The 20803-nt window shown below is 37.2% G+C and overlaps 1 protein-coding gene across 3 annotated transcripts in view; it reads left to right on the top strand.

The window, feature by feature from the left end:
• LOC136876141 (casein kinase I) overlaps positions 1 to 20803 on the top strand; it is a 120468-nt gene that overhangs the window by 82806 nt on the left and 16859 nt on the right. For 2 of the 3 annotated variants that reach the window (XM_067149848.2, XM_067149846.2), the window contains 3 exons: positions 8736 to 8919; positions 11980 to 12121; positions 12254 to 16027. In XM_067149848.2, coding sequence (XP_067005949.1) covers positions 8736 to 8919; positions 11980 to 12121; positions 12254 to 12344 — 417 coding nt within the window. In that variant the 3' untranslated portion in view covers positions 12345 to 16027. Of the gene's footprint in view, positions 1 to 8735; positions 8920 to 11979; positions 12122 to 12253; positions 16028 to 20803 lie in introns of those variants that run through there. The other variant, XM_067149847.2, reaches the window with a different exon arrangement.

The raw sequence follows: 20803 nt of genomic DNA, 5'->3' as shown, positions 1-20803 counted from the left end.
AAGAATTTAAGATTTCACTTGAACCTAGCAAATATGAATTACACTGTAGATACACCAAAGTGAGTGAAAGTGCGGAAAGCCACCCTGTACATTCTGGAAGACTCGTTCTATCATGACGTGGATAAATGTTGAATTTAAGTTACTCTGTAAAATACTATTTTCTTTTAATGTAAAGGCAGTTTTGAATTCAATTTGTGTTAAATTCAAGTGCATTGGTTGCTAAGTACCTTGAATATTCTTTTGTGTCTGGGAATGTTCAGAAGAAAATTACAGACTTTAAAAAGAAATAAAGTACAGGGTAAAATTTGAGACGCTAAAAACTTCTTGCAAGTACCTGTGTTTTATATCATTACTTCATGAAAGTACGGTAGAACCCGGTTAATCCGAAATAAAGGGGGCAGAGCCACTTCAGTTTACGCATTTTTTCGGATGACACATGGTAAATATTTTCAGAAGTTAAATGTTCAAATAAAAATGCATAAACTATGTTAAGCAAAGGTGCATACTGTATATTAACATTAAAATGTTTACATAATGTCACTCTTTGTATAAAATCAGTGATTTTCTTCTGAATTTTCTTGGTGCAGTGCTGTCGTGCAACTATGTCACTACCGTTTAATCAGCGGTTTAATCAGCTGGAGTGGATTCATTGCTTTGTTCAACAGAGCGCAAAGCAATCTGAAATAATGAAACAGTTTCTTTTGTTATTACTGAACTGAATACTGTATACAGTAATTTTATTACAGTACTGTAATTAAGCGTGTGGTACTGTATTTTAATAAAAATTCAAAATCACTCTTACCTGCAATGCATTAAATCCATCATCTGCTGTAACTAGATTCTCAGAACTGTTATTGTCAAGGTCGGAGTCATCTGCTTCAACCCTTTAGAAATAGGAAAGGACTTCCACCTATCAATACTTATTTATTGCACTTATTATGCTACAGTACCAGTTTCGACCCCCTACATAGGGTCATCTTCAGCTGAACAGTACATTCGAAGCTATGATTAAGATTGCATTGTCTGGGGAATGCCAAATGATAACACGTATTTGGTCATGTCCAAATGGGCCATGTTAAAACGGGAACTGGCGTGTATGTCACTATGTGTGACAATGCAATTGTATGTCTATAATGATATGCTTTAGGTCTTAAAATTAGTTTATAAAACACTATCTCCACTTAAAACTAACTTATAAGTATATAAGATAAAAACAATATATGTAGGAACACTTCATGCACATGAACGTTCGTGTCTTGCGTGTTATTCAGTTCATTGGTTGACTTCTGTGTTCAAGTCTTATTTTCGTAGTTGTACACTTGGTTGATGTTTTTTGGAGCTTGAATGATATGATTTGCTTGTAAAATTATCACATATGTATAAAAGATTTGGTCTTCAAGTATATACATAGAATAAAACACTTTCCAATTTTAAAAAGAATGCCAGGCGTATGGATACAATCATAGATAGGATCATAGATTACGATGCTTCAACCCTTGGCATAACACGGAATCCACGATTTCTTGGTCTGTTAGATGAAGTTCAGCATCATCTCACTGTAACCACTCGTTCACCTCACACTGGTTAACATTTTCATATCTTGGAATTTGTTTCACCATCTCTTGGAGGTTGTCATCATTTCCCTCATTTTCCGTAAAAATCCCTCTTACAGTTTGTTCCAGGGATTACAAAGAGTCACTGATGTAATCTTTTCCCAGAAATGGGCACACCAATAAGTCACATGTTTCATGTTCATAGACTTCAACGAATCCGTAAGACTTTTACCGGGTAATTCACAATCACTCAGAATACAAAGGACACTAGGAAAGTTTTGCAATGTGAGTGAATGCTTTAGACTTTTTCAGAATCATTTCCCCCACACTCAATACACTTCTCCATACGTCAAAACCAGTCACTGAACCAACTCTGCAACTTTTCTTTGTTTACATTTTCACACTTGATCCTATGTTGCCAGAAGCTCCTCTTCGGATGTAAAACGCCGCCCTTTCAGCTTCATCTTCACTTCTGGAAAGGGTGCGAAGTCACATGGGGCAAGATCAGGACTGTATGGAGGGTGATCGGGGAAGAAGTGCACTATAATGGCGTTTAAATGCTTCCAGAACATCCTGGTCCATGGGCTGAACTAAGCTTGTCACATTAGGGGGCAGAAAACGAACATCATCACCACTTATCAGCTTCCCTGGGTGTGTTGGGGCATTGTCAATCAACAAAATTGCTTTTTTGGGCAATCCCTTAGATTTCAAAAATATTGAACGCTTTGTACAAACTTTTGAAAGAACCATTCTTCGAAAAGTTGCGACAACATCCAGGGACTTTTTTGAGCTCTATAATAGACTGGTAAGGCAGCGGCGGCAATGCTTTTAAGAGCTCTAGGGTTTTTTAACTTTCCTATCCACATTAGTGGCAGCCTATGAATGCCTGAAACATTAGCACATGCTGAAACCATAATCCTCTCCGCATTCTTTCTGTGACCTGGTGCAGATTTTTCTTTTATTCATGCTAAGGATGTTTCTGGGAAGATTTTAAAATTTAACTTGTGTTTCGTCAGCTATATATTTTGTCTTTACCCAATCCACCGCTTTTGATACACCAACTCCATAATCCGCAACAACATTTTGCCATATTGCACCATATTCCACCTTTCTCATTGCTTCGATTTTTTCGATGCTTACAGTGTGTTTACGTTTAGTTGACATCATTCAATAAGCACCCACTTGCCAATGTACTTTTAACACAACTAATTACTGTATACTGTACCTTGCTACTGTATTTCAAAAGAATCCAGTCCAGATGCCTGAGACAGCGTTGGTAGAATAAGATACAGTACCGTTATGAGCAGTTGTTTCATGTTGCAGTGGGGTAAGAAAACCATTGGAACTACAGTATAGAACTGCAAGGCCAGTGAAATAACCTTGGGTGAAAGAAAAATATGGAGAAAGATCGCTGGACTTCCCTGGTTTCCTAACAGAAGCTGCAGTATAGTCCGAACAGTAAACAAGATGAAACTCCCGCAAATAAAACAACGTTTAGCACAGTCTACATAATCTTCATGATGAATAATAATACAGTAATAATAATTCTGGCTTGTTCAAGATTTTTTTTTTTAATACATGGAACGAACTAGAGGGTAAGAAACTTATGTTTTATGCTACGCGTGCATTCTGGCATAAGTCATAAAAATATGGTTTGCCTAGTAGCTCTCAGCATATATAGCAAGAGAATTACTAATATCAACGGCTAAGAACGACAGGGTAAAAACAAAATATTAAAATATAATTTATATTATATATAATTTATATAAGAAAATGCCAGAGTATTTCTTTTAAGCCGGGTTTCGGTTAAGTGAAGTTCGGTTAAGCTGGGTTCTTCTGGATATGTATCCTAATATCCCTCTCATTTAGTAAATACAGTATTAAGGTTTTTATGTGTAAATTCATGTTGAAATAACATAGATTCTTCAACATGATTAGCAATAGGGGAGTTCTTAAGAATGGACTTATTTCAGTATGACAAAATTTCACAATAACAAAATTTCTGAGGTCCCCAAAATTTTGTTATGCTGGTATTTTACTGTATTTACATTGTGTCGTACCTGTAATTTTTTCAAACGCTCCTTATAACACACTTCCTAGAATTTTCTTTTACTTGGTTGTAGACATACTACAACTCTTAACATTTCTGACTTCAGGTTTAACTTCATTTACAGCCTCTCTTACTGTCATTTTGAAAGCCTCAACTCTTGTGTTGATTATGGAAGAACTCATATTTTCTGCATGTTTTCTCTCAATCCGTGCTTAATATGTATGGGAGTTGTGAAGAATTATGTCAAATTATACTGGTTTGTTTGGTCATCACATTCAATCAATCAGTCAATACTGATCTCCATTTAGGGCAGTCGTTCAGGTGGCAGATTCCTTATCTGTTGTTTTCCTAGCCTTTTCTTAAATGATTTCAATGACATTGGAAATTTATTGAACATCTCCTTTGGTAAATTATTCCAATCCTTAACTTCCCTTCCTATAAATGAATATTTGCCCCAATTTGTCCTCTTATATTCCAACTTTATCTTCATATTGTGATCTTTCCTACTTTTAAAGACACCACTCAAACTTATTCGTCTACTAATGTCATTCCACGCCATTTCTCCACTGACAGCTCGGAACATACCACTTATTTTATTGATTGAAATGTAATAATAACATACCACTTATTCGAGCAGCTTGTCTCCTTTCTCCCTGTTCTTCCCAGCCCAAACTTTGCAACATTTTTGTAACGCTACTCTTTTGTCTGAAATCACCCAGAACAAATCAAGCTGCTTTTCTTTGGATTTTTTCCAATTCTTGGATCAAGTAATCCTGGTGAGGGTCCCATACACTAGAACCATACTCTAGTTGGAGTCTCAACAGAGACTTACAAGCCCTCTCCTTTACATCCTTACTACAACCCGTAAACACCCTCATAACCATCTGCAGAGATCTGTATCCTTTATTTACAATCCCATTTTATGTGATTACCCCAATGAAGATCTTTCCTTATGTTAACACCCAGATACTTACAATGATCCCCAAAAGGAACTTTCACCCCATCAATGCAGTAATTAAAACTCAGAGGACTTTTCCTATTTGTGAAACTCACAACTTGGCTTTTAACCCCGTTTATCATCATGCCATTGCCTACTGTCCATCTCACAACATTATCAGGGTCATTTTGGAGTTACAATCTTGTAACTTATTTATTACTCTGTAGAGAATAACGTCATCTGCAAAAAGCCTTACCTCTGATTCCACTCCTTTACTCAAATCATTTATATAAGAAAACATATATATATATATATAAGAAAACACTCTGGTTTCTTATTGCATTTTTGTTCGAAGGCTAGCACAATTTTGAACACCTGCACAAACACAAGATTTACTTTTTATAGGCCTGAGCCCTGCATTTATTAAAACTTGAATAATAACAAAGAACATGCATAGAACCACTGAAAAGTAACACAGTACCGTAGATTCATTGTAATTTTGACTACATGTGACTGTGAAGTAATTAGTTCTCACTCCTTTCACAGAAGGCTCTGCTGCTATAACAGATAAGGGCCAACTGCGTTATGCACCTTGACTATCCACTACCGTTAGTACTAAGTCTCTCATTTATCAATATACAACAATGGTCTTGTGCAGAAAAACCTGTATAGATATATATTCTCTTTGGTTTCGCAGCTATACATTTTCGAGAAGATCGTGACGTGGTTTTAAGCTTGTTCAGGGACCATATGTCATGGGGCTTTGGTGCGAATTGATGATTAAGAGAAGAAAGAATGAAAAAAAGGAGCATAGATTTTTTCTGGGGACCAAAACTTGAGTGCCAGTAGCAAAATCACAGTTGCTGTGGCGACCTGGTGCCCTGGAATTCTGCACTCCTGAACTAGACTCTCATCTGTGCTGATGTCCGACTTGTTGGCTGAATGGTCAGCGTACTGGCCTTCGGTTCAGAGGGTCCTGGGTTCGATTCCCGGCCGAGTCGGGGATTTTAACCTTTAACCTTCATTGGTTAATTCCAGTGGCTCGGGGGCTGGGTATTTGTGCTGTCCCCAACATTCCTGCAACTCACACACCACACATAACACTATCCTCCACCACAATAACACGCAGTTACCTACACATGGCAGATGCCGCCCACCCTCATCGGAGGGTCTGCCTTACAAGGGCTACACCCGGCTAGAAATAGCCACACGAAATTATTATTATCTGTGCTGATATCCTGATGTGGAATGAAATGATATTGAAACGCCCAGTTGGTATGTTCAACCACAAAATCAAATTTTGCAGATGGGCTGTAACCAGGCTGACCAGGTGTTGGTTCATTAGTATTGTTAGAGAGATAAAAGAACGTCAAAGTTAACCCTACGCAGTCGGAAGCATTTTATGTCTGTACGGGGACCGAAAATATGGCAAATTAAAACTCATCCAGAATTATCAAACACTAGCAATAAATATCCATATGCACATAATATTAATTACCTAGAATATTGGATGTACTCCAACGCAGAGGTCCGCAGGATATTATTGTTGGTTTCTTTTTTCGCGGCAAGTTTAAAAGGCACAAGAGTCATTCCACAAATAAATTTATCGCCAATCAAAGCCCTGATCGGATAGTGTTGGGGTAGACCAGTCTTTCGTTCTACATGTTCTAGATGGAGGTGTTGCCTGTTGTTTCCATTTCTTTCCCTGAATTATGGTTTCCTATTGAATTATGTCAAAATTTCAATATGAAAAAAAAAAAGAAAAGCGAAAAGCAGGCCTGCTCTGTAGGCTCAGTCACCCTATCAAAATATGAGTGTAAAATTGGTCCATGATTAATATTATACAATATATCAAAATGGTACTTGAAGGTCGTGGGTTCAAGTTACTCATGTCAATCTTTTCGTTAGATGTATCATTCTCTGGGGCACTTAAGTTGCTCTGGCACTGAGAAGACTCAATACTTGAATTTCCGTCTTTGTACTCTTCCAATGAAAAATCACTTTCATCTACATCCGTAGAGTTTGAAATTGAAACAACCTATTGCTCTCTTTTGCAAAATAGCTATATAAATTGCACAAGGCTGATTTCAGAACTCACGACGCACACTTGACTGAACAAGATAGCCTCTCACAAGGAATTTCTTTTCAGCGAGATGTACGTGTTGTTTACTGCCGTCTGTTGAGTTTTTTATTACTACGTCCGCCAGTTTCCCTGGAATTCTGATCTTTTAATATATTATCCACGAAAGTTTTAGTTAAACTTCGTTTTATGGGGATGAGGGGCAAGGAGGGAGCTCGAACTATTCCAGTAGAACTGCCAACTGAATGGAATGTAAACTGAATTGCTTCGATAGTGTGATCGATGTATATTTTCCAAACCGTTATTATCTAAAGCTCACATTTATGTCACACATACATATCATGTCTTGGGACATTTTTCTATACTATCCATATAATATCAATGAAATAGAGTGGCTTACCTCTTTTTACTAGGGGGCATGGAGAGGCAGGAAATGTTTTAATTCTCTAAATTGTGGAAACCGATTTTTCAGTATATGCAGCAGATCGTTCAATCGACTTACTGAGGGAAAGAGCATCTCTTTCTGTTTCCAGTATCACAGCAGTCTTCTACACCTTCTATTATTTTTCTGCCCTCACAGAGTATAGACCTTGATGTTCTTTTCCAAGTAGGTGTTCTAAGGTATATATGTGATGTATTTGGATTTTCTCAGCCATTGCAATAGGTTTCAAAAATTCATTTTTCACCTGTATTTCATTGATTTATTGTAAAAATAACAATAGTATTCGAAGTTTGTGATTATACCACCAGATGTCTTACGGTGATGCATAATCAATTCATTTTTGGTGTCAGAGGTTGCCAAACCGTATCTAGAATATAACAGAGGTCTAGCGATTCAGCACAAGGGAGCCGAAGTGACACTGAAAGTTTCGCGGATAGTATTAAAATCTGCTCGTGGGTAACCTGTTATGGGATTTAGTATATTAAATTTCACCCTCTAAGAGTTAATTGAAATTGGTTTCGAGAAAACTTTGTTTTGAACCATGTAGCACAAATGATATGACCATTATGACACTGTTCTTTGGTAATTTTGACATTCCCATATTTAAAATCCTCATTTCTGGCAATGTGACGTTTTTCCAGGTCTTGCTTAGTTCTAGAGGCGGGAGAGATGTTTTTAGAATTTTTGCTAATCTACTGCATTGCGTACCTATTTGCCTCTTTTAACAGTAATTGTAGGAAAGTTACTGCAAGCATTCTGTTGAAATACTTGATAGGTTTGGAATTTCATGTTGGCAGATGTTTTCATCCTGACATTTCAAGATATGTCATTGAGGACGGTGGTTGAACATCTCCCTCTGATGCACTGTTCCATAAGAAATTGTTCATAACCTGATTTGGAACATCACTTGCTGCATGATTCCTGTTATCACCATCAGTGTTATCATACTCGCAATTAATCTCTTCTTCGCTTAAAGAAACATCAGGTGAAAGAGCCTACTCCTGTCAATATGAACACTGTGAAGAGGTTTGTAATTGAATCTGGTGATAGGTATTTGTATACCACCACCTCTCGTACACTGCCGATTAAAATTCTCATGGTGAAATCTTTTTCCACCAAGAGGTGTTGAACCGGCTAACTATGGTATCAGACCGTATAGACTTCATGTCTTAACGATCATGGCCACAATGTGGTCTTAAATCTCGCCACTAAGTGCCTTTCTACATTATATTTCTTTTTGGTGATGACAGTACCACATATTAAGCATTTTGACCTTTCACCCATATGTTGAAAGACATACTTTTGTTCCAGTCTACCTTCGGAGTTAAATTACCAGATCCTCTCATTTTACAGCTGTCACCTGTGTCAGCATTCTTATTGCAAGGTTAAAAGGAATTTTAGTCCATCACTAGCAGTATTTGAGCTCAATCTGTGCAGCGTAACCAAATTCTGTAATGTAGTCACAGCAGTATGCCCTCTGCCCTACTCCTACTTCACGAACAACCTTTAGTGTGAGTTGACCTGTATGGGCACTGCTCGCCTAGACTGTTGTTCCTTTCATGTTGCTTAAATCATAATTTTGTGTGTATTTAGTATTGTTACACATTGCTTTTCCTTTCCCAGCTTGACTTGTTACTGTTCTATAGCTAGATAAATACAATCGTTTTTTGTAGGGTGGTTCCCGACATGGTGGGCCTGAAGAACAGAGGGAGCGTCGCTACACATCTCGTACGGCTCAAGGAGCTTCTGGTGCTACTGGTGTAGGTGGTACCAGCAGGCGAACTCAAACTGCTTTTGATATGGTGAATACTCCTCCTGGAACAACACCACCTGTCACCACAGCCAGCCCCACTACTGGTTGGTAAATTACTTTTAATGAAAATGGTGAGGGTTGTAAGACATGTCGTCATGTATTGTCTTAATTATTAATACCATTGATGTTTTGACTAAATTTGCAGCTGAGTAGCGATTTTAAGAAAAACCAGGATTGTATGACATATTTAATGAATTTGTTCACATATATAGAACAAGAATATGAAGTTTGAAAGCATTTGTTTTGTTCATTGGTGGGTGCCATATATTTCTTCTTAACACTTTGACCCCAGCATAGTTTTCATAAACTTTGTGTTTTGGTCATGTTCTTTATATTGAATATCTTTAGATTAAGGATGAGATAAAGAAAATAATCCTTTTTAAAATTTTTAAATCTGTCATATGTTTAAAAGTTATGTGACACTATGTGATGCACACGGATAATTTTTGTTAGAATGTGCAATCATAAATTCAGATGTGGTGCACAGATATTTACCTTGTAGGAGGATGGAATTTTTCTATTTCTTGTGTGGAATATCTTTGCCTTCGCTTTTACTATTCTGCCCACTAGAAGATAAAACTAGTTATTCCTTATCAGAACCTCTGTATGATCCAAAAAGCAAATCACTGGCAGAACTAAACTCCTCCAATGGGTTCAGAATTTCTTTTTCATGTAAATCTATTATGTGCATCAGGAGTAAATAAACAGCCACAAGAATTTTATCTCTGACTCACTGGCTTATTTTCAACTTTAATGCCACTTGCAAGCAAATACAGTCAAACCATGGGTAAGATACGTCACATAACCACACTGTCTATGCCTGCAGAGACCCAAGTGATGTACTAATCCAAAACTAAACTGGCCACCGGGAATTGATACTTGGTGTTTTTGGATCCAACATGAGCACTTTCCATTGATGTTACGCATAAATGTATGTGATGCACATGGCCAGAATCAAAATACCGCTGTGCATCGTACACACATGGTGGTCATAGTGTTACTATGTACTAAAAACCCGTGCAGAAATTTGAAGTGATTGGTGAAGGGTAGATAAATAAGGTGATATTTCTGTACTTGATATTGAAGTACAAGATATGCTTACTGAAGAGGCCATAGTGCTAGCAGCGAATAGAGGTTGTGGAGGTGTTGAGTATATTCCCAGGTGCCTTCAACTGGAATACTGAAGGTATTTACATTATTAAGCTGGAGTGAATGGTATAATTTAATGTACAGTAGAATATATTCATGAAGTTGATATTCTGAAATATAACAAATGACAAATAACACAATTTTTGGTCTAAGAAGATTGTTTTCCATTAGTTTATAAGTTTAAAAAAGTTTATAGTTTTATGAACACCAATGCAGCAGAAATTTCATTTTAAGGAAATTTAATGGTACTTCAGGGGAAACAAATCAGAATTAATTTATAAACTGCAGAGCACTTCTCATTATAGGTATGGAAAGTACAACACTTGTTTCTTCTTTTCCAATAGTCACAATCAGTACGACAAATTCTTTTAGAACAATATTATTTATTTATTTATTTATTTATTTATTTATTTATTTATTTATTTATTTATTTATTTATTTATTTATTTATTAAATTAAATTAAATTAAAAGTACAAAATCCTCCACAGACCAGAATTCAAAACATGAAGATGAAGAATGAATTGATGGATATGAATTTAAAACAAAAAACAATCAGTGGATCTGACCCGCAATGCCTCACATTCACAGAAACTGACGTAGAACAATAGTTTTTTTTTTTCTCTACTTGTTTTACGTCGCACCGACACAGATATGTCTTATGGCGACAATGGGATAGGAAAGGCCTAGGAAGTGGAAAGAAGCGGCTGCAAGGTCTAAAGAATAGACCAAAACTAGTTCTACTGTAAATGAGATAGAATTAAGTTGTAAAACATAATTTGTAAGTGTTGATTAGGTGGAGTGTCCAAAACAAAGTTAAGCTTCTAATATAGAAGACTGTTGCATAACATATCTTGCAATTTGAAGGTACAAGAATGAAGAGAGTGCTATTTGTTGAATTGAATCCTTACGGTGGGTGTCTGTAATATTGCTACCATTATACCAGTGTGAATAATGTGAATACTTTTAGGTACAAAATACGAGAGTTAGTGGAGGATAGAGTGTGGCTGAACCATTGCAAACATTTGTTGGGAGTTCTAATTGATTAACATGCTGTAGTAATCGTTTATTTCAGTAGTTATTACACTCCTGTCGCAAAGTACAGACCAAAAATGGACCTTTACTGACAATCATTGAACCTTCAAAAGACAAAAGTTATTTTTTCCTGGATGAAAGAAGACGTGAGACAAAGACTAGTACTGTATGACTTAGGTAGGGCACTCACTGACGTTACATGGCAAATCTGGCAGCAGTGTGACCAGTGCACAACGCTAATGTATCTTATATGTGACTTAACACTTACAGAACTAATCAGTCAATAAGTATCAATATGTCTTCCCTGGAAGATGAAGATATTCTGGCTTCAGTGTTGCTTAATGTGAACAATGAACAGCATGGTAAAAACACTTCTGTAGTTTTGGATAAAAGAGTTGAATGTGTATCTTGAATGATTTCATTCTTTTTACGGAATGAGCAGAATGAGCTTATATTTCTCCAAAAGACTGACGAAATTGACATTGCAGTCCAGATCGTTTTTCATCTGTTAGTATACAGTGATTTATAAAAAGAAATGGGAAATCCTCAGGGCTAACAACTAACTTGAATGGAATGCATGGCATAAAGTAGAGCTGTTAATATTTATTTGACAATGATGGGACATATTTTGTGTCATTGCTATCTCTTATTATCAAAATTGGTGAGAGTACATTTTTCACTGATTTAATCTGGAGTCACTTATTAGATACTCGTCATTTGCCAGTTTTGCAGCAAATTGCATGTTGTGTCGTCTTTGTGAGTGCTTGGGATTTCTACTGTCTTTCCAATTGTGCCACCTCTTCCACTCGTGCTCTTTCTTTTTTTTTTTTTTAGTTGTACCTTTTTAATAACTTCCTATACATTTCTGTAGATTACAGGTGAGTTTACGTTGGCTTACAACATACTGGTCTCTGTTTTATAGCTTCCCCTCGTGGTCGCACGGGTGAAACTCAGGAGAGAAGGGTGAGTATGCGTCTTCACAGAAGTGCCACTGGAGGTGTGCCCAACGTTTCAACGTCGGACCTGACTAATGCACGAGTCCCTGATGGTTCAAAGCAGACCAAGTGAGTACCAAAGCCACGTAAAAGAAAGAGAGAAATCCTCCGGAAAACGCGCATTTGTAAAATGAGATCATTTTAACATATGCGTTGTTGGTTTCACGCTAATGTGGCTCTTGTGTGTGTTTGTTTTGGAAGCGCCGCCGTGGCTCAGATGGCTCCACCAGTGTCAGCGGGGCCGAGCCCCGGGGGTGTGGGGGCCGCAGGGGGGGGTAAGATCCACCCGTAGAGGGAGCTTGTCCAAGGACAGCATTGCAAGACATGCCAAGAAGTGAAATGCAGGAAAGAGCCCAGTGTATAATTTTATTCAAACTGTGATTAGTTGAGAGTGTTCAGACTGAGGTAATGTCCAAAATTATATGAAAAAAGTAGAACGCTTTGATAGGCATCAGTGATGTAATTATTTCGACTGACACAAGTTACCCTCGGCTTTGCTATGAAGTGCAAACAGAAAGGGGTTGTGAGCAAGGGTTGGACCCTCCCAAGCACAAAAGCTTTTCATGTTTTATATCTTTTATTTCAAGGAAAGCCTATGGAACTATGTATGGTTCCACCTATACAACTTGATTCAATGTTAAATGTGTTCGTGCAGTAATTGACGGGAACTGCCCTTGACAACCATTACTGAGTAAAGCATTTCTAAAGAAGGAAAATATAATGAACCCACCTTGCATTTTATATAAATATATAAAGCCTTTATAACTTCACGAAGTCAAGAAAACATTTTATGGAAATCTATGTGTTTGTATATATTGAGAGTTAATGCCAGCATGAATGGTTCATTGCTGGGCCTGATGAGTCTTGTACTTTGTGTTCCACCACCTCAGCTGTTGATATATGTACCATTGTATCTTGTTGACGGCTGCCTATATTAAAATAACGTATTCAATGACTGATTTGTGTGTAATTGTTGCTTGACATTTTTGGTTGAATGAAATGATCACATGGCTGATTTCTCATTATTGTAACGTGGTGTGCGTTCCCATACCTATAATATATATGATCAATTGGTTCTTTAACTTATATAGGGCTGTATTTATAACCTCATGCTAACTTCCTTTTAAAATGTTGTATAATCTCTCAGAGAATGTCTCCCAATATTATTTAGAATATAATTTTGATTATATGGAATATCCATAAAGGCTGCTTTGCATTAAGAACTTTGAAGTGTGGATTTAAGAGTAACATTGTTATCCTGGTGGAAGCAAGAGTTTTGTAAATTTCAGACTTCCTGATACATCCACTTTAAATTAGATTTCTAAAAATGATTTCTTTCAGGAAGTAAAATTCATACTGGGTGTAGTGCTGGTCATTACCCCATTTAAAGTTGGAATACATGGTTTATGTTAGGTAATGGGAAGAAGGAATAGAGAAACATTTTTGCTGTTTATTTTAAGAAACAGGTTTTTGTATTTTATTCAAAAAAACTTTATTCGCAGATTGTAATGGTCCCTTTTGTAGTTATAAGAAATTTCTAATTAGAGCTTAAAATTATAATTTATTTTTCTCTATTCCATTTCATTGCTCATTTTTTCATATTTTGCCAGACAATAACATGAAAAGCATAAACATTCCTCACAAGTGCATGGCTTGCATATAAGATTTACTTAACTTTCATTTTCACCTATCTTGTCCTTTCAGAGGGGCATTACTGTTTTTCCTATTCATTTGTTCCTTTGTTTCCAGTAATTACTCTCACCAATATAGTGGATAAAATGAATGTTAAAAATTGTATTTCTGTATAATGTATAGAATTAAATTAATGTTTACTGTAAACAGTAAAACAAAATTTAAATCCCTTTGTGTGAGTAATGTTTGCAGTTACTGTGATAGACTACCAATGTATATATGTATTTATGCTGTGTATTATGTAATTATTTGTCCTTAAGTTGATGGCCAAGTTACTAAAGCAGGAAGAAAATTGAAGATACAAATCCAATGTTAGGATTGTATGCTTCCTGCTGCATCATTACATTCCCCTATCGGGCAGGCTCTGGTAGGGTTGATGCTAACTTAGTCATGTATGTATGGCTTGTATATAGGTATCACAGACTCGGTTTGATTACAAGGAAAGATAGAGAGTATTTTGTATGGGTATGAACAATCAGTTCATTATGTAGCAACAGGATATTCCTCAAGGTAGGAGAAAACACAAAAATAATACCGTAATAGATTTTAAAAACAAAATTGTGTACATAACAATAAACACACAACTTAATTTTTTCACTCCAAAATATTTTAACAGAAGCTGATGGATTGGAATCTGGGCTAGCCATAAGATACAACATATTTTAACTGGAAAGCAATCAAAAGGAATTAATAAAATGTATTTCTTACTGTTCGGTTGAGTTGTTTTTGTGAAAATAGCTGATGTGTAAACATTGAGCTGAGAAATGTTGAAGTATTTTTAATCAGTCATTTACTGATAAGTCTGATAAAAGTAGTGTTCAGTAAGCATGTATTTGTCCAAAATGCATGTTTCTGTCCAACAATTGAAGTATTTCATTGTAGTTAAACAATTTTTATCGTATAAATTATTTCCTTATTTTGGGTTGTTTAAAAAGGAAACATTACAATTAGGCATTGAAAATAACTTAAGTAGTTGAATATTTCTGATTTGTGACAAAATATCAAAGAAATGAAGGACCAAGGCTAAGGTAGTATTCACAATCAATCTAGTAGCAAATCAGACACTATATTTCCATAGTCTCCCATTTTCAAAAAGGACAAAAACATATCCCAACACATAACAGAAGATTCATCTGATAGTTCAATCTTAAACCAATATACAGTATGCCATCTCCACTGCCATTGCCATCAAAAGTAAATAATCTTCCTCCTTACATCAACCTTAGGAGCCCTGTAAAGGTGCAGCCGTCTTCTGTAGAGTCTTGCACTCATGACGATGGCAGCGCGAATAAGCAAGTTGTAACTTGTACACTGCCCTCATTGTTTGTGATAAAAATGAAATGTATTTTATGTAGTCTGATGAATATCCTGCAAGTGTGTTAGTTGTCTCCCCGTATATACTGTAGTTCTGTCATCATTGGAATCATTGTGTCAGTGGAAAGAAAAGTCAAATGCGCTTAATCTATTTGAATTGCATAGTGCTTATATTGTACTTTTCTTCTGAACAAGGCTCGGACTTCCACCTGCTGTTGCATATTATTTTTGTGCAACAGTACTGTATGCAAGCAAAATTAGCTCAGATGAGCTTACGAGAGAAACTAATGTCATAGAAATATATTGGCTTAAACTGAAACTTGGACATATGTTGACAGATTCTGTCCTTATGCTAGGATCAGCCTAGACTTACCAAATATTTTTATTCTTGGGTACTAATAAAGTAATACTTCAAATTAAGCCACAAAAATGATAAAAGTATCACTGCTCTCCACTACTGTAATTGTATGCAGAAATATATGTAGAGAGATTTATTATATTAAATCATCCTATTTTGGTAGATCACAAGGATATGTAACCAGTACAAATGAAATTAATTACCAACACAAGAATTTTAACGAAAGAAGTCATCTCTGTATGTGAAAAATTGATCATAAATTTTAAGCAGGAAGCATATTCCTTCCTCAATTATTAAAGTGAAGTTGATACTGAAATATTTGAATCCTTTAAAGCCAGGGTTAGGATATTTTCATTTTCATAAGAGGGTATGCAGAGAGACTTGAGAGGAGTGTAAAATGTGAAAAGATCCTCCAGTGACAAAGAACAATCCTACCTCTGTCCAGCTGTAACTAATAACAATTGCGTGTGGCCTCGGAGACCTCGTGCAGGTCTTTTGAGTTGATACCTAATAGGCTAACTGCGCGTTTGTGATGATGGGGCTCTACCTATGATGGAATCTAATGCTGAAGACAGCACAGACCCACCGAGGCATTGAAATTAACTAATGAAGGTTAAAATCTCCGACCCGCCACGATGGCGGTAACAAATTGTGTTGGAGGTCCTACGTGGAATAGATCGCACTGTGCAGCGATTGCACAATATTTTCATAGCATTGACATATTCTGAAGAAATTTAAAAATCTCATTCTATATTGACTTTAGAGTAAAGAAAAATATGTGGTCTAATTACGTATCTTCTATATATTTAAAACACTTGGTTCATTTTTGTGGACTGCGAGTTTGAGAGAACAGCTGAATCAGTTGACATAGTAGAGCATTCTAATGAAAGCTCTTGGCGTGTAGATTTGCAGTGTCTTTTAAAGCGTAAACATTTCTTGCCATATATTTGTAAATTATTAAATAAAAACGTAGGATTCTGATTGGCCAAAGTGCTTGCCAGTAAGCTGCCTGAACCATGAGGGCATTAAGGCATGTGGCACAATAGGGGTGGTAGAAGAGGGTAGCAGGCATGCACAGTCAGTTATCTTCCTGGTCAGCTGTACTTTGTGGACAGGAATAGCCGCTGTTGTGCTGCCCTGCGGTTGAACAATTCACATTACATTAAACGTTTCTCTAAATTTGTGTTCGGTGTCTGGATTAAAATTAAATTCCAGAGCAGCTGACTATATTCGATTAGCACGGCTCAATATGGGATAGAGCCCCAATGGCAAATAATAATTCATTGATGTGTGTGAATCATCTTCCAGAATATGTCATAGGGAACGATATTCCATTCCTTCTGGTGGGAAAACTTCATAGGTTTTGCCTGTTTTTCCACGTGCCTATCGCCTAACATTAATTTATAATTGTATCAAATACTCTTTTACCCATCTTCAAAATATGCCGCTTACATAAAAATACACATACATGTCAGTGTTACAGATCCACTTATTCAATACTTCATTTATTCAGTTAGTAGTACATGTTTCATCCAAATGTTGGGCATCTTCATCTGCTGTATATTATAAAAGACTATAAAACATTTCCAATTAAAACATTACAGGGTTAAATGAGGGAAATCGTAACTTCCCTGTTGGGCATCAGGTACTTGACCCATTCAATACATAGTAGATTAACCAAACCAACCAAATTCAATGAATGTATTAACATGTCTATATAGTTATAAAAACATTAAGTTCATTTGATGCATCTACAATCCACATAACTATCTTTTAAACATTCATTGATGTGTTAGGGCACAATATCTTGGTGGAGTAAAATGTTCAAGTGAATCTTCTTTCATTTAATCTCTTAACCGGGAAATTTCCACTGGGAAACAAACATTTGTAGCAGGGAATATATTTTGACTGAAAACGAGTTCATTCGTCCCATTATCATGATATGGGCGTCAAATTACCTCATCACGCCCATTATGCTTCCGCAAATGATGAAAGAACTCGTCCCGTCCATTGTGTGCTTTCGCAAATGACGAAGGAACTCGTAATACCAATATAAATGATCCGTTATTGGACGTTATAAATTTTCCACCTAACTCATTCCTGGTTGCCAGCGTTTTGCCCTCATGTGCTAGGTTAAGCTCATCAGTTGGTACCTAGCACACCTACCAAGACGCTGGCTAGTGCATACCGTGGAGGCCACTGCGTAGGCTACTTAGAGCCACCGGCAGTGCCAATGCACTATGAGAGACTTTGTCTCTTTACAAAAAATTGATGCCTGCTTGGCTATCAGATGATATAGATGTTGATTCCCGTAGGGAATCTGAAATATTTGTCCCGAATGAGTAAATTTATAATACCAATATAAATAGAACTCGTGCCGCACATTATGTGCTTCCGCGAATGACTAAGGAACTCGTCCCACTCATTACGCTTGCATGCCTTCTCGGAAGGCTGCCCGTTTTGACATAAATATGCCTAATGGCTGTTGGTCATTGAAAATTTTTATTACGGAAGTTAGCATCACAAAAGGAGTGACTGAAGTGTAATAGTTGCAGGTTGTGTTGTAATTTATGGGTCAATGGTCATACAGTGTTACTTAGCAACAATGCTGGCTATGTTTTATGGCAGGTCGTCCCGAGAGACATGTTTATGTTAATTTGATTTTTGCAAAGGGAAAAGTGGTTTCTTTTGATTTGTATTTGTTAATTCAAACCATAATTCAGTACGTAGGTGCTTTGAAAAGTTCTCGGAATGTACTAGAATTAAGTATCTTACCTCGGTGGAACTGCTTTTATTTTTCAACATAGTCTCCCTGTAGACCAATGCATTTGGTCCAGCGATGTTCCAATGCCTTGATCCCATCTCGAAAATGAGATTCCTCCAGGCCTGCAAAATACCTCTCCAATTCGGCTATCAGTTCTTCCCTTGTAGAAAATCTCTGTCCACCGAGGAAAATTTTCAGCTTGGGGAATAGATGAAAGTCTGATGGTACCAAATCAGGTGAATAAGGTGGATGTGGCAACAATTTGTACCCCAGTTCATGAAGTTTTGCCATGGCAATAACACTTGTGTGCGGCGGAGTGTTGTCCTGATGAAAGATTACCTTTTTCCTTGCCAAACCAGGCTTTGTTTCGCGTGTCTTTTCCTGTAGTTGGTCTAGGAGGTTTGCATAGTAATGCCCCATAATTGTATGGCCAGTAGGAAGATAATCAATCAGCAGAATGCCATTTGCATTCCAGAAAACTGAGGCCATGACCTTTCCGGCCTCCACTGCTGTTTTGTCTCTGGGGTATAGAAGTGGACCCAAGTTTCATCTGTAGTCACAAACCGGCGCAAAAAATCTTGTTGTTTGCACTGAAAACAAGCCAGACTTTGTTTGGACATTTCCAATCTGGTGCGTTTATTGTCCAATGTCAAGAGCCGCGGCACCCATCTTGCGGATACTTTTTTCATACCCAATTCTTTGGTTAAAATATAATATACCCATTCAGAAGACATCCCTACAGCTTCAGCAATCTCCCGCATTTTCAGTCGACGATCCTCCATGACCATTTTATGCACTTTTGCGATAAATTCTGGGGTCGTAGCACTTTTTTGGCCGTCCACTACGCGGATCATCCTCCAAGCTCTCCCGACGAATTTAAACTCGCTGGTCCACTTGGCAACAGTTGAAAATGAAGGAGCAGAGTCCCAAGTATGTTCTGAAAGTCGGCATGAATTTCCTTTACTTTCATACATTTCGTTACCAAGTATTTAGTCACTGCTCGAATCTCAGTTTTTTCCATTGTCACAAATCACTACGCGGGAATAACAACAAAGAGTCGTCACTACCACACTCCTGCAGCTAGAGCACTGACGCGCCACGTGTTCACTCACAAAGGATGTGTGATTATTGCGCGGGCACCTCGTTGCTCTAGCACTGACATCTAGCGGTGATTCCGAGAACTTTTCAAACCGTCCTCGTATTTGATTCAACTTCTTGCAACTGCTTCAATATTTATTTTACTATCCGACACAAACGTAAAAAATCAGATAAAAAATTAGATGTTGGCTTTCCAGGCGTTTGCTCTATTAACCAGCATTTCGTCTTAGGTCTGACACTAGACTCGTCAGAGTGGGATGTGTCAGACCCTACCCACTGATGCTGGGGTGTATGCAGGTGAACTTATCAGAAGCCTCTTATGTGGCACAGTCTGATAACTGCATACGGGAGATAGAACTCCACAATGGAATTAATGCCCGCCTAGCAATATGTAATACATAAATATATGCGGACAAAACCACAAAAAAATTTTAGTTCACTGATTTTTTGCAAGAAATTGGTAACGGCGACTACCCCTCTGTTCATGGTGACTGATCAAATGTTATTGAACTACCAGCCAGAATTTTAGCACATGATGATATCGTGATTAAAATTTATAGCAAAACGTTCACTTCTGCAAAAGATGTCATTATTTTCTCGAAAGTTGCCATTCTTAATTAGTTTGAAAGTCGTTAGTCTTATCCTGGGTAGTTCAGAACCTTACACTAGCATCAACAGATTAATACCGAAGATGAAAGATAGATGGTTCAGTTTCCTACATAATTCCTTGGAATTAATGGTATGCCTCCACATATTTTTATTCTAAAAATTGGAGCCATAGTTATGCTCCTTAGAAATCGGAACGTTTCCCAACAGCTCCTAAACGGAACCAGATTAGGGCGTAATTCTAAAAAAAATGTACAAAAATTGTTTAGATTTGGAAATAATAAGTGGAGTTAAAGCTGGGCAGAGAACTCTAATCCCTTGAATTGACTTAACAGTAGCCGATAAACACTTCAATTTTCTTTCAAGGGGCATCAATTTCCAATTCACTTGGCATTTTGTATCACGATCAGTAAACCTCAGCCAGCTTTCAGCCATGGCTAGTTCAGTGTTGAAATGTCAAGAGAGCAATATTTTAAAGTTGCAGTTGTGCCAAAAGGAATGCACCGAGCAAGTCGCTGCGTGGTTTGGGTCATGTAGCTATCAGCTTGCATTTGGGAGATAATGGGTTCAAACCCCACTGAAGACGGTTTTCCATGGTTTCCAATTTTCACACCAGGCAAATGCTGGGGCTGTACCTTAATTAAGGCCACAGTCACTTCCTTCCCACTTTTAGCCATTTCCTATCCCATCTTCGCCGTATGACGTACCTATGTTGGTGCTACGTAAATGAAATTGTAAGTACAAGAAATGTTGTCATTGACCATCATTGTCAAGCTAGTTTTTCTTTATGTTCTGAAGAAGACATATTCTGTTTGGATGATCACCTATGGGTTGGCCTTGGGGCATTCCTAATGTGTAGACTCCTGTACCTTTGTATGGAAGCTGGTAGCATGATTGAAGTTTCTGAAAACAGTGTACA

This window comes from Anabrus simplex, chromosome 6 (genome assembly GCF_040414725.1).
Source record: "Anabrus simplex isolate iqAnaSimp1 chromosome 6, ASM4041472v1, whole genome shotgun sequence".
NCBI classification, from domain to species: domain Eukaryota; kingdom Metazoa; phylum Arthropoda; class Insecta; order Orthoptera; family Tettigoniidae; genus Anabrus; species Anabrus simplex.
Note: the sequence above shows the minus strand (reverse complement) of the source record. Positions and strands in the feature narration are given on the sequence as shown.